Source organism: Camelina sativa, chromosome 17 (assembly GCF_000633955.1).
Source record: "Camelina sativa cultivar DH55 chromosome 17, Cs, whole genome shotgun sequence".
NCBI lineage: Eukaryota > Viridiplantae > Streptophyta > Magnoliopsida > Brassicales > Brassicaceae > Camelina > Camelina sativa.
In genome coordinates this window covers 32,735,113-32,748,660 of record NC_025701.1, presented here as the reverse complement: position 1 = coordinate 32,748,660, position 13,548 = coordinate 32,735,113, and the positions used below count along the sequence as shown (strand labels likewise).

General features: G+C 34.4%; 3 protein-coding genes across 5 annotated transcripts; 1 reads left to right on the top strand and 2 right to left on the bottom strand.

Annotated features, from left to right (window-relative positions):
* On the top strand, positions 1,415–4,978 carry LOC104758686 (IRK-interacting protein). 3 transcript variants are annotated; one of them, XM_010481590.2, is made up of 3 exons: positions 1,415–1,595; positions 2,004–2,135; positions 3,344–4,978. In XM_010481590.2, the coding sequence occupies exon 3, from the start codon at positions 3,344–3,346 to the stop codon at positions 4,706–4,708; it is 1,365 nt and encodes a 454-aa protein (XP_010479892.1). In that variant the 5' UTR covers positions 1,415–1,595; positions 2,004–2,135; the 3' UTR covers positions 4,709–4,978. The 3 variants fall into 3 exon arrangements, with proteins under 3 accessions (XP_010479892.1, XP_010479894.1, XP_010479895.1); XM_010481592.2 differs by lacking the exon at positions 2,004–2,135; XM_010481593.2 differs by lacking the exons at positions 1,415–1,595; positions 2,004–2,135 and adding an exon at positions 2,591–3,161.
* LOC109129981 (putative F-box protein At1g53360) lies at positions 6,564–11,053 on the bottom strand. Its single transcript, XM_019239052.1, has 2 exons — positions 10,724–11,053; positions 6,564–7,370 (listed from the first exon to the last, which is right to left on the bottom strand). The coding sequence occupies exons 1-2, from the start codon at positions 11,051–11,053 to the stop codon at positions 6,564–6,566; spliced, it is 1,137 nt and encodes a 378-aa protein (XP_019094597.1).
* On the bottom strand, positions 12,300–13,508 carry LOC104758684 (F-box protein At3g22700-like). The gene has a single exon (XM_010481589.2). The coding sequence runs from the start codon at positions 13,462–13,464 to the stop codon at positions 12,352–12,354; it is 1,113 nt and encodes a 370-aa protein (XP_010479891.1). The 5' UTR covers positions 13,465–13,508; the 3' UTR covers positions 12,300–12,351.

The following is a 13,548-nucleotide window of genomic DNA, read 5'->3' as shown; positions in this document are numbered from 1 at the left end:
ATTGTGTATTTCTCGGAGGAGGAAACAATACCGAGGCCAGTCATGTAGATGGTTAATAGCCTTAACCACCATCACACAATCAAACTCAATGATTACATTATCAATATGCATAATCTGCAGGGCTTCATCATCCATTTAAAGACCTGTAATCCTACTAGTATTATAGGAACATCTGAGAGCCTTTCTCGCATGATAAACCACCGTCCATACTCATCTCTGAGAATCCAACTTCCTCCAATCATCGAGGATTTGTTTCTCCAAGAGACACCTACATTACACTTTAGGACCCCCGAAGGTGGTTTGCTCCATCGTGGTTCCATTATCATCATCTTTTTGTCCCACGCTATGTCCAGTGGCGGAGCTAGGAATTCAGTTTACCAGGGTCAAATTTTTTTTAAAGGGTCAATTGTGTTATTAAAATTTTTTATGGGGGTCATTTGTGCTATTTTATCAAGGTCAATTTGATTTTTTTCCTAATATTTCACCTAATTTTATAAATTCACCAGGGTCAATTGACCCTTATGACTCTGAGCTGCCTCCGCCACTGGCTATGTCCATCCATTCTGCAGTTTGTTGTGCTTCCTGAGATGCTTTGAGCACCAAGTCTCGAACATCACCTTTTTTTCCCTTGAAAGATCAAAGTGTTTCGATATTTCCAAATTTTCCACAACAACTTGGGAATTACAACTCTTGTTTCCTTAAGGATAGCATTGTTGCGCACAATTTCAGCTAAATGTTCCTAATTCTTCGCCACATCTGTATCAGAGAAGCCTCCATAAGGCAAAGGGATATATGCTAAAGCAAAAGCTTGGCGAGATGCATGACAAATCTAATCGTTTATATTATTTAAAGTTGTAATTTCCAAAATTTACAATTTATATCAATTGGTTTCAAAATCTTAACAGCTAAAATTTCTTAAGCATTAAGCACAAGTATGTACAATGAAAATTTTCACAAGAAAAGTTTCTACATAAATTTTTTTTTACAGTCTCATGACTCATCATCACTCATCAGCTTGAAAATGACTCGGTCGTAAATAATTGGCACCTCATCATCTAAGCACCCGTCAAATGTACAATTGTTGTTTTCCTTTACAAATCAAATTAGCTGAGCCCAGAAAAAAATAGAAAAGCCCAATAAATTCGCACTTTGAGATGATATCATAATTGGCCCATTAATAAACCCAACCAAATCCAAAAAAATATTCTCATTCATTGCTACTACATGAATGACCAAAAACACCCTTCGCGTATCTCGAGACCTCTCCCTAAACCAAGTCACAACGGCCGGTGTAAATAGCCTCAACTTTGAAGGGTGTTTCCGGAAACCTCAATTTGAATCCCCCAATGCTCACAACGCTTTGCTTTCTTGCTCTCTCTCTGTCTGTCTTTTGTCCTTTACAGTAATTTCACATTACTACTACTCTCTTCTTCATCTCCTTCTCTGACCGTTTCACTCCTCCAGCTCTCATATTCTCTCTCTCATCTTCAACCCTCTCTCTCTCTCTCTTGAAGCTTTGGACGAATCTGTCTGTAAATTTCCAAGGAGACATTTTTGTGGGTTGGTATAAAGAAAACAGAGAGATCTATTTCCTGGTGAGTGGTTTAATAATTTTTTTAATTTTTTTTTTCATTAATTCAATCAAGTTTTCGTTTGTTAAACATTCATGTGGGTTTCTGGTGAATGATTCGATTCCATTATTGCTTAATTTTTTTTTTTTGGTTTTACACAAAGTTTTAGTTTTTATTTTCAATGGAAGTTTCATGTCGCTGGCCGTGGGCCTAATCCACCATTGTTGTTAGCTAATACACTAATAATGTCGACTTTAATTTGTTCATCTTTTTGTATATTTAGTCGATTCTCTAAAAGGGTTTTAGGACTTTCTTCTTTTACAGCAAAAAGTTTGAATCTTTTTGTTTTTCCTTTTACTCATCTCTGTTCTGTATTCTTTTGCTTTCTCATTCTTGAGTTGATTTGTGGTTTCTGTTTGGGTTTCATTTTAGTCTGCAGGGGTTTAAGCTGAAGTTGCTTTGTCGATTCTTCTATTTCTTTCTTCAGATTTACTCTACAATGAAGTGAGATTTTTCGAACAAAATAAAATAAATTAAGAAAGAAAAACTTGGGACGGTAGCAAGGTACGACCTTTGAGTCTTTGACTTTATTAAGTTTTGTTTGTTATAGAAACTTGCTTCTGAAAATTGTCAAGTGTTTTAGTGCTTATGTTCACATCTTCAAGTCTCATAATCACTCTTTAACAAATCCTCTTCTTGATTAAGCTCTCTTGGAGGGGTTTAATTTAAGCAATAATGCTCTGTTTCTAGGGTTTGTAGATGAGAAATGTCTTCAGGTTCTGTTTGGTTAGCTGCATAGCGTCTTAGACCGCTGTTGGTAGTGCGTTCTAGAGTCTAAAACCACAATGAGACATTGTGGGTCTTGTGTCTGATTGTACTAAATGTGTTTGGTGGGTTTGTCAGGCATTGAGGTTGTCCTCTTGTTTCAAATGGTTAAAAACTAATTTTTTACCCATACATTTTGGTTTTAAGGTTTGTACTGTTTTCACATTAGGGTTTTTCTTTTTCTTTGTAACAACATAGTACAGTAATATAGATTTGTTTCTTAAATGCATCTTTTCAGAGATGTGAAAGTTAACAATTTCTACTTAATTATTCTCTCTGCATAAGTCATGTGTTTTCTGCAGAGATTATATGGGTGCAGTTTTTTTAGTATTTGTTTGATTCTGTAGCAGCACATTTTGACTAAATAGCCTCGCAGAAAGAGCTAACATATTCACATAAAAAATAAGAAAGAAATAAAAAAGTAGATTGGGTTCATTCATATAAAGAAATGGTATGCAGACAACTTGCTTATTCTTTTATTCCTACTCTTTAGAAAAATAGCATTTTCTAAGCATGAACCATTAACTCTTCACAACTCTTGATGAATATTTTAAAGAAGTATTGATTGTATATATGCATCTTTTGTGATATTTATGTGTAGATCTCTCTTTTGTGAATTGATCACTCTTTTTGAAAACATTCTTTTACTTTGAGCCTTTTTTTTTTTGCCTATAGTTACTTCACTAGTTTCTTTGGTAAAGCAAAGTCCTGTTCTGAGAATATCTCAAAAGATGCTTGGCCCTCCATTAACGGTCCTTGATCCAAGTATTAAAGCTTGTTGCTCTTTTTCTTTATGTATCAGTATCATTCATCATTACAAGTCTCATTTCACTCTCTTTTTTTCCTTTGCTTTTTAATTTCTTTTGCGGTGATTCTTGTCTTATTTGTTACTGTGTTCTTGATACTGTTGTCTCCTTACTAAGCTCTTTTTTGTAATGGATCTGCAGATGGAGACTGTCAGACCAATGGTTGTTGTTCCTAAGGAGGGTAAACTCAGACGCAAGTTTGCTAAAGTTCTTAACATTCATAAGCTAATGGGTGTTGCTCCAGAAGAGGAAATGAAGAAGATAAAATTTGATTCCAAGACTGCTAATTTGACTGAATCTTTCTACAAACTTGAGGAAGAGTATGAGAGAAGTCTAGCATTGGAAGCTCTTCTTGCAAAGCTTTTTGCAACGGTTTCTTCCATCAAAGCGGCTTATGCACAGTTACAGCATTGTCAGTCTCCGTATGACTCAATTGGGATTCAAAAATCAGACAACTTGGTAGTCGCCGAGCTTAAGACATTGTCTGAGCTGAAACAATGTTTCTTGAAGAAACAAGTGGATCCAAATCCTGAAAGAACTCTGGTTCTCGCGGAGATTCAAGAGCTGAGGAGTTTATTGAAAACGTATGAGATCATGGGGAAGAAGCTGGAGTCTCAGTACAAGCTCAAAGACTCAGAGATTGTATTTCTGAGAGAGAAACTTGATGAATCGATGAAACAGAACAAGTTGACAGAGAAGAGACTAAACCAAAGTGGACAACTTTGCAATCCTCTCGACAACCTTCACCTATCAGCGCTAAACTCAACGCATTTCGTTACTTATCTGCACCACACAGTCAAATCCACCAGAGGATTCGTGAAGCTAATGATCGAACAAATAAAGATCGCGGGATGGGACATTTCATCGGCTGCTAATTCGATCCAGCCTGGTGTTTTCTATCACAAGCAAGACCACAAGTGTTTCACTTTCGAACACTTTGTCTCCAATGTAATGTTCGAAGCGTTTCATCTACCTTACTTCTCAACCTCAAGCAGCGATTCAAGAAGCTACAAGAAGAAGAAACAGAGCAAAGCAGAGAGGGAAATGTTCTTTGAGAGGTTTAAAGAACTGAGGTCAATGAAAGCGAAAGATTATCTAACGGCACGGCCTAAATCAAGATTCGCTAGGTTCTGTCGAGGAAAGTACTTGCAGCTTATACATCCAAAGATGGAGCAAGCTTTCTTCGGACACTTGCATCTGAGGAACCAAGTCTCGGGTGGTGAATTCCCAGAGACGAGCTTGTTCTCTGGCTTCCTCGAGATGGCGAAAAGGATTTGGCTTTTGCATTGCTTAGCTTACTCGTTCGAGCCTGAAGCTGAGATCTTTCGAGTACCAAAAGGTTGTAGATTCTCTGAAGTGTACATGAAGAGCGTAACGGAGGAAGCGTTTTTCCCGGCGACGGAGAGTTCGCCGGAATCAGAGCCGCGTGTAGCGTTCACGGTTGTTCCAGGGTTTAGGATCGGGAAGACCTCAATACAATGTGAGGTCTATCTCTCGGTTTCGTGATCACCGTCCGATCTAAGATTCCAAAACGGACGGTGAGGATTTGTTGGATTGAGATGGTGGGGCATCAAGGACGATTTGGTAATTTCGACAATGTGGGAAAAATTATGTGGGCCGTTGGATCAGAAGTAGCGAAGTAGTGTTTGGTCTTAATGTGTCTTTTGAGTTTTGTCGATATTATTTTAGTTCAGAGAACACAAGAGGCATCTTTTAGCTGTTGTCCATTGAATATTTTCTCCTTTTTTTCTAATATAATATGTAAATATTTTATGATTTGTCTTTTATGTTTTTTTTTATTAGCCTACTTAGCTCGGAGAAAAAAACAAAATAAGGAGCGTAACATTGGAATTCTGAATTAGTGATGTATCGAATTTTTTAGGGGAATAAAAGATTTGGTAAATGATTGAAATTTCATTAATATTTAAAAACTTGAAATGTTGGTAAGAGACCAGTAGTAGTAAATTAGCATGTATAATAAGCATTGGATCCATTTCGAAATGTATTGCTGGTCTATGAACCATCCAGCACTATGTCTCCCTGTCTCGTGTTGGCACATGCACATTTACAAATTTTTTTTTTTTTTTTTTGATAAAACACATTTACAATTTTCCTCCACCATTTTTTTTGTTCATTATTTAGGTTTTTAAAATTCTTAGATAATTGTTGGAGAAGTTAATAATATGAATTTAGTTTTTGTATTTAGTTTTAGATTTAGATTTTGGTTTTAGCTTTTTTTTATTAGAAAAATTTCAAAGAAAATAGGTTTTGGTTTTTGAGAAAAATTAACGTAAAAAAAAGAAGCAAAAACCACATTTCCTAAATTATAGGATAACTAAAATTCTAGAATTGTGAATGGGAAATTACAACAAAATAGTTTAAATGTTAGAATAACCAAAATTTTAAAATATAGTTTAAAAAAATATATGATACTACAGTATTAATTTCTTTTAAGTATATGTAGTTTACACGTATTGGTATTTGGTGTGCATTTATTATATAGTTTTGTTTTTTTGTATTTCAATGTTTAGTGATGAAGGCGTCAAGGCGATGATGCTTCTCTGTGCCGAGAATCTAACATCAATTGACGAAATATTATGGTGGGGTTCGAGATCTATTAACCAAAAGGACTGAAATATAAAATCTTGAAAAAACTTGGTTTCAATGTTTTGTCGGAAATGCTCCTTTTTTTTTCGGTGTGATAAGCTCCTTTCTTTTTTCTTTCACTTTAATTGTATTTATTTGGCGGTGCTTTGAATAAACTAGATTGATGATCTTCATAATTTTTACAACCTCTTTGATAGATCTTTTGGGTCCATAACTCATATCCAATATCTTTTACATGCTCACCCATGGATGGGTCTTTAGGCATGTACCGGTCGTTTTTTTATTGCAGACATATTTAGAACAAATGTAAGAGGAAGTCTGCCTTTCCAACAACACACCATTTTCTTTCCCAAGAATTTCATATGAGAGACAATGGGTGTCATATGAGAGGAACAAATTGTAATGGAAATTAATTCATATGACTTCATAATCGAAAAAAATAAAAAGAACTTGATAGGGCCGATATATACACAATGACACTTAATTTGCAAAAGCGTCGATATATACACAATGACACTTAATTTGCTCTATTACTATTTATACTTCAATAGCGACCACGAGAAGATGTTGATGAAGAGGTAAACTATATATACAAAGCTCTAAACACAAGAGTTGATATCTTAAAGGACCTAAAAAGCTCATAGAAATATAAGAATTCTTTGAAAGTGAAACATTTATAGATAAAATCCAAACAATCTAGTTGAAAATTATAATATAAATTATAAAGTCTCAAGTTATAAAGTCTTGAACACACTTAGACTAACTTCAAATCCTCTACAAAGTCTAAAAAGATCTGAACGAAAGTTTGAAAAGGCTTAAGCAACTCTTCAAATCCCTGAATATGGATTCTTGTATAAGTCTTGTTCTCGATATTGTAGAAGAAAATGTAGAAAGGCTTATACCACGACGAAAACACAATCTCTCCGGTAGCCGTCATTCCGACAAACCTGTTATCACGGTAGACTATGTCTGGCAGTATGCATATACGTTTGGACCATTTATGTTCTCCAACATCTTCTAGAACATACAACCCAGATCTTTCGTTATGGAGTGAACCAATATACTGATGTACACCTAATTTACCTTTGTAATTGAACAAAGTTAGCTGCCGAGTAGAGTAGTTCATGTATGGTTTTAATTTAATAAAGCTGAATTTCTCAAGCCCAAAATCGAAGCAAACCATACATTTAGAACGGTCACTTGGAAAATAAGCTACGTAATACAAAACACCATTGATGCATATTTCATCATCAATAGAATAATGGGGAAGTACTGGGTCTGGGATCGTCCTCCATATACGTTTTTTTCCATTCTCCAAAGTCAAAATCCGATGAGTGTTGGGTGTTCCATAACGTGACCATGTCATGCACAACACTTTGAACTGTTTGCTAATCGGATCAAAGCCGAAATAGCTTTTTCCAACACCCGTCGCTTTCACTCTGGGTAAAGATATGGACTCTCCAGTGACAGGGTTACAAATCACCCGCGCTTTTTTTCTTCGAAGGAAGACCAATCCGCAGAGCTCGGTACATTGACGAGTTGGAAAGTATTTGGCCATGAGCTATAGACTTTGCAGAGACGCTAGAGAATATGTCAATAAGAAGATCAACTGGTATTGGGTCTGAGTATTCTCTTACCGAGTTTGAAGATTGTGAGACATTCTGCTCCAAACGATTTTTTTTCTTTCTTCTTTTTTGACTGCGCTCCCGATGATGATCTTTCATGGCAAATGTTTCAAACCCTATTATTATCTCTTTACAAAGCTTGCGATGAACGAAATTTACCTTTATAATGCTACGATCCTAGATGGGCTCCCTAGGCCCAATTACTTAATTAATCACCTAATTTTTTTTCCCCTAATTACATAAATTATCTATGAGCAATACCAAAACAGAGTCAAATCATATTTCAATCAAATGACGCAACGCTTTGATTCATTTGTTCATTCCGTTAAGAAATTTCAATTCTTCGGTTAATTTAACGGAGAGTTTAGAGTCATGGTTAATATTTTCTTATAGATCACTTCGTTGTTAGTACGTTAACGATGTAACTATCCCAAATGATTACAAGTAACCAATTTACCTTTTACCGAGACACTCTTCTTCTGCTGTCCGAACTCCGAAGACATAATGTAGAGTATAAATCTTTTACAAGACCTTTGCATTGTTGAAAGGATATCTATACTATTAATTGGGGAGTACACATATGGACAAAAAAAAAATAAAAACTATAACATATATTCATGTTATCAAACAGACCAATTTACCTATATAATTAAAAAAAAAAAAACCTTTCCTAAAACAATGGTAACAATTATTAAGGAAATAAATGACTTTTAACATTGCCGAGCAAGATTATAATGGTTCCAACATTATCCCATTTTAAAGTCAATTATAATTGACAACTAGAAAATGTAAGTAGAAACAAAATTTCTACGACTATAAACGTGCATCATCATCACAAAAGATTAGAAAGAGTATTAGAGTGGCATAAATGCAGAATATTATAACCCTCTGAAATCAATCCTAAAATTTGGAGAAAATAATTGTGAGGACCTATAGAGTGGGTTAACATGTATATCTTTTTTATTGTCTCAAACGACATAACAACTTTAATTGTATGTTAAAAGTGTTAGATTCTTTTTAGTAAAGCAAAATATTTGACATTTTTAATTAGAACTGAAATAATATAAAGCTTAAAAATATATTTTTTTAACGCGTAATTTTCAGTTTTTAAAATATATTGTACTAATCAAAATTGTAATAGTATGAAACTATGAAAGTATTATAAATTTTTAGAACGTCTCATAAAAAGTTATTATATTTAGACAAATTATTTTATTTTGAGCCAAAGTATATATATATATATATATATATTTATTTATTTTCATAATACCTAAGACTATTAATTATAAACTCACAAAAATCAAATACTTTAAATAATTAATAATATATCCAACTGTTGTTAGTTTGTAAATATTCAATACTCTTTTGCAAAATCAAACCAATTTGAATTTTTCTGTTTTCCGTTTTAATATGATTACTTTTTGTATTTTTTTGGTTATATTTGGGTAATTTTGGTTAGTTACAGTTATCTACTAAATATCCAAACCGAACCAATATTTCTAAAATATCTGAATGTTTATTATATAAATATATCCAAATTAACCGAAACCTAATGCAACCCAACCAAAAACAAATAGTTAACCGAATTCCCAAGCCTAATTTTGACTCTTGGTTCGAGTATTCAGTTAAGAAAAATAGTTCATCATAACTAACCAAAGAACGGGTTATTGTCTGAACAAAAATTGTTATTATAATTCTGTTCTCAATTCGAGTATGTGGAACTATTTACTATTGTAGATCTTGCGAAACATGTATTTTTAGAGTCAAACGATTTTAAATTTGTGGGACTGGTATAACATGCCGGGATTGATCCCTATTTAGATTATCAAGTTTACAATGTTTTAATTTATTTAAGCATTTTTTGTCCAATTTGATAGTTTATAAGTATGACATAAATTTAAATGATCAATCTGGATTAGCTAATGCTAATCATATATTTTGACTTTACATTTCTTTTCGGTTTTTGTTTTTTGTTTTTTTATTCCTCCTATCAAACCAATACAAACAAAAACAATAACACTATGGCTCATATCAATTAAAAACAATCTACTCATATAAGTTGGTATTCTTAACTTTTAAAGATATTTATCTAACAGTTCAATAGTAGATATGAATTTCAATATCTTGAAATATGATTTCTCAGATAAATCATAATTCTGATATATAAATTCCAAAATCTTGGAAAAGAAAATTTTAAATAAAAAAATCCTGCACGTACGTGCGGGTCCAATCTCTAGTACTCCCTCCGTTTCAAAATATAGGATGTTTTAGAGAAGTTTGTTGTTTCATAATATAGGATGTTTTCAAATTTCAATGCAACTTTTAGATTAGTTTAGTATTTTGTATTATGCAGTATTGTTTTTGATTGGTTGAACTTATTCAAAGTAAAGTCTTCTTAATCTGTGTATTTTACTTAAAACATCCTATATTTTGAAACGGAGGGAGTATATATTAAATTGAATACAACAAAGACAATGAACAAAGCGCACAAAAGAGAGAGAGAGAAAAAAAATTCACCTGCTACAATTAGTGGTCATAATTGAATTGGTAAAGTCTATGCATGGTTTCGTGTAGAACAAGGCAGATACTACGTTTTGTTGGATACTGAGAGTTGACTTCCACGATTTTTTCAGCTTATTTTACAACGCTACACAGACGATTAGTACCCATGATGAACAAATTGGTTCCGAAATTGATTCATATGATTTTAAAACCTTAAAATAAAAAGACTTGATGGGGAAGAAATATGGTTAATAATGGATGGCTTGCAGAGTTTTGACACACAAACGACACTTAGCTATATATATAGACTATATTGATGAGTTGTGAGTTAGAAGAATTGTGGTGTAAAATAGAATTATATTAGCTCTGTTTAATAAAAAAATAGAATTATATTAGCTCTGTTTCTAAAGAGGAACAATGTTTTTAAGAGCTGAACTTACAAAAACTTAATATTTTCTACATAGTCCAGAAAGATGTGAACAAAAGGACAATACGGAAACATTTATATTTTAAACCCCTCAATATTGATTCTTGTATAAGTGTTCCTCTCGATACTGTAGTACAAAATGCAGAAAGTGTTTGATAGGTTTGATAGACAGCCAACAGTACCCGTTGCTTTCACTTTGGGTAAGGTTATGGACTCTCCAGTGAAGAGGTTAGAGGTTATAAATCATCCGCGTTTTTCTTCCCCAGTTCTGTAGGAATACCAATCCACGGACTACTTGAGGACTCATTGCATTGGTTGCATTGATACCAGATGGAAGATATTTGGGAAAACACTTATGACTCTCATTGCATTGGTGGCTACAAGAGTAGAGTTATGATTGGGAGGTTGAGGCGAAGAGAAGACAAATGACTCTCCATTAACTGTGAAGAAGAAAAGGATTCGTCGACGACCTACAGTCAGGTACAGCTCCGTGAAATCAGGACGGTTAAGTAGGGATTTCCAGAATTTGGATACGCAACGAAACCTAGCTAAAGACTTCCCCGGGACTCTCGAAAGTATATCAAAAAGAAGATCATCTGGGATTGAGACTGAGTTTTCTTCTCTTACCGAGCTCGATGAGGGTGTTATCACTAGACCTTCTGAGAACTGCTGCTCCAGATTATTTTTCATGGCGGCCGATGTTTCAAACCCTAGAATCACTTTTTCAGAGCTTCTTTTAATGATGCACGAACGAAATTGAGCTGATGACGTTTATATATTGCCACGATCCTAGATGGGCTCTTTAGGCCCAATTCATTAATCACCCTTTTTTTTTGTCCCTAATTACGTAAATTATAATTATCTATCAGCAATACCAAAAAAGATGTTAAGGCTTTGATTCAATTGTTCATTGTTCCGTTCAGAAGTTTCAGTTCTTCGGTTCATATAACAGAGAGGTTAAAGTCAGTCACGGATAATATTTTCTTATCCCGCAAATGATTACCACCAGGAAGCAATTTGCTTTTACTGATGAGACACTCTCTTCTTTTGTCCAAAATTACATGACATAAATCTTTTACAATACCTTGCTTAGTTCAAAAGGATTAGTGGATTGTAATAACAACTTGGTAAATACGCCTGAGTTAAAAAAAAAAAAACAAACTAAAGTAAGAACAAACGTCGTTTTTATCTAACTTAAATTGAATTCAAAACCACAAATAAATTAAACATAGCGCACTAAAACAGAAAAAAAAAAGTTCCACCTCTAGTGTTCATAATTGTTCAGATTCTCCGAGGTACAGTATACGAAACAAGCTTACTAATCCTAAGCTTAGTGAGCATTTTTGTTCAAATTTGTATTTGTTTCTCCGATAAAAGTTCGAATCTTTAAGACCTAGAGAATATTTCCTCTACCAAATCCAGAGGAAAATCGGGCACCATCATCCACACAGCTCCCAACGAGAGAACAACGTTAGGGTTCGGTTATGTTTTTTTCTTTTTACGTTTGCTCCTAACTATGCCCACATACTCCTTATTTGGGGCGATCACACTTCGCACATTTCAACTCCTCTTAGCACCAGAAACTCATTCGCCGGAGAGGCTTTACCAATGCCTCTGTTTTCGCCAATGTTGCAAAGTGCAAAACAGAGGAAATATGCCCTAATTTCAGTTAGTATCGCCATTATCGCTATTAATGTTAGCTCTTACTGATTCAGTCAGTATCGCCATTGTCGCCTTTGGTCACTTTGTAATCAAAACACCTCATGTAATTACATCATCATTTGACTAAATGGTTTTTAAAAGTTTAATTTAAAAAAGAAACTCTCAAATCCAAACCAAAACTGGACAACACAAAGAAGAAAGGAACCATAAAAATATCCATTATATTAATTATACAAACAACATTATAGCCTTGAAATTTCATATCACTGGATGATCAGCTACCAAATGTTTTTGTTTTTGAACAAAAAGAGGATGGGCAAAATAATTCACTTGATTTGAAATAAACTTGGAACATAATTGAAAATAACTGGCCTCGAATTATGGCTTACCCGACCTTGGATGGGGGTTTCTGTGTAATATTCACCATCCTCTCCAATAGTGTATACTTCTACTAATTTCCCGCCGCACACTACACATATATTACAACACAAGGACACTTTCTTCTCCGCATCAATTAATAGACTCGTGAAAATGTCAAAAGGATAACTGAAAATAGGTAAATCCACTATATAGGATTTGCTCCACAACAACTCTGATTCTATATCAATTTTTTTGTTGGTTACCCACATCTCTATCTTTGACCTATCAAAGCTCCGTTTTAATGCCGAAAGCTGTTCTTCTCTACCAACTGATAGAGTCACTTCACCATGAATCTGAAATACGGGAAGACGTAGACGTTTAAATCGCTCTGCTGTAAAATCAAAACAAAGTACGAATTCATAATGTTCTTTTGTATCAGTAGCAACCCAATAAGTATTTCCTTTCAAAGACGATGATGCACCACTTCCGTAACCATGATATTGTATATCTATGGCCCAATCAAAACCAACGTCTTTAAGAACCCTCCATGAATCAGAGCTAAACTCATATATTTCAAACTGCTTTGTACTAAAATAACCCCACCATCTTAAGATTTTGTAGCTACGACAAGATTTGTTGTTTTGGATATATCCTAGAGTAAACCTAGAGTACACCTTGTCATCAGTTGTGCCTAGGATCCACGTGGTTTCTCCCAAACACGGATTCCAAACCACGAGTCTACAATCTTTGGTGTGGCATAACAACAAACCATCGCAATAAAAAACGTCGACTATGTCAACTTCTTCTAAACTAGATTGGGAATCCTTAAGGCCAAGTGCGCCTTCAAACTCCATAGCAGGAGGAGCAACGTTGAGATTGACGCTCACTGGACAAACCCTATCCCCATTCAACATGAGAACCATAGACTCCTTTGGTGCTTTACTTAAGTGCTTCTCAATGAATCTTTCATCTTTGAATATAGCTTTCCATCGTTTGCAAGTTGATCGTAACCTTTTCACAGATGTTGCTGGAACCCTGGAAAGAATTTCCTCGACCAAATCTAGCGGAAGGTCAGACATCACCGTTTGTTTTCTCTCTTTGTGATATGATCTCCCAAGGAAAACGAAAGCGACTACTTAGGTATCTTAAAGTAGAAATGAGGG

What these genes read in the sequence shown, in the direction of transcription:
- LOC104758686 (XM_010481592.2), top strand. Translation starts at nt 3,344, where the DNA reads ATGGAGACTGTCAGACCAATGGTTGTTGTTCCTAAGGAGGGTAAACTC.
- LOC109129981 (XM_019239052.1), bottom strand. Translation starts at nt 11,053, where the DNA reads ATGAAAAATAATCTGGAGCAGCAGTTCTCAGAAGGTCTAGTGATAACA. An exon ending in TAGCCACCAATGCAATGAGA is followed by an intron (nt 7,371 to 10,723) that starts GTCATAAGTGTT and finishes CAAAGTCTATAG; the next exon opens with CTCATGGCCAAATACTTTCC.
- LOC104758684 (XM_010481589.2), bottom strand. Translation starts at nt 13,464, where the DNA reads ATGTCTGACCTTCCGCTAGATTTGGTCGAGGAAATTCTTTCCAGGGTT.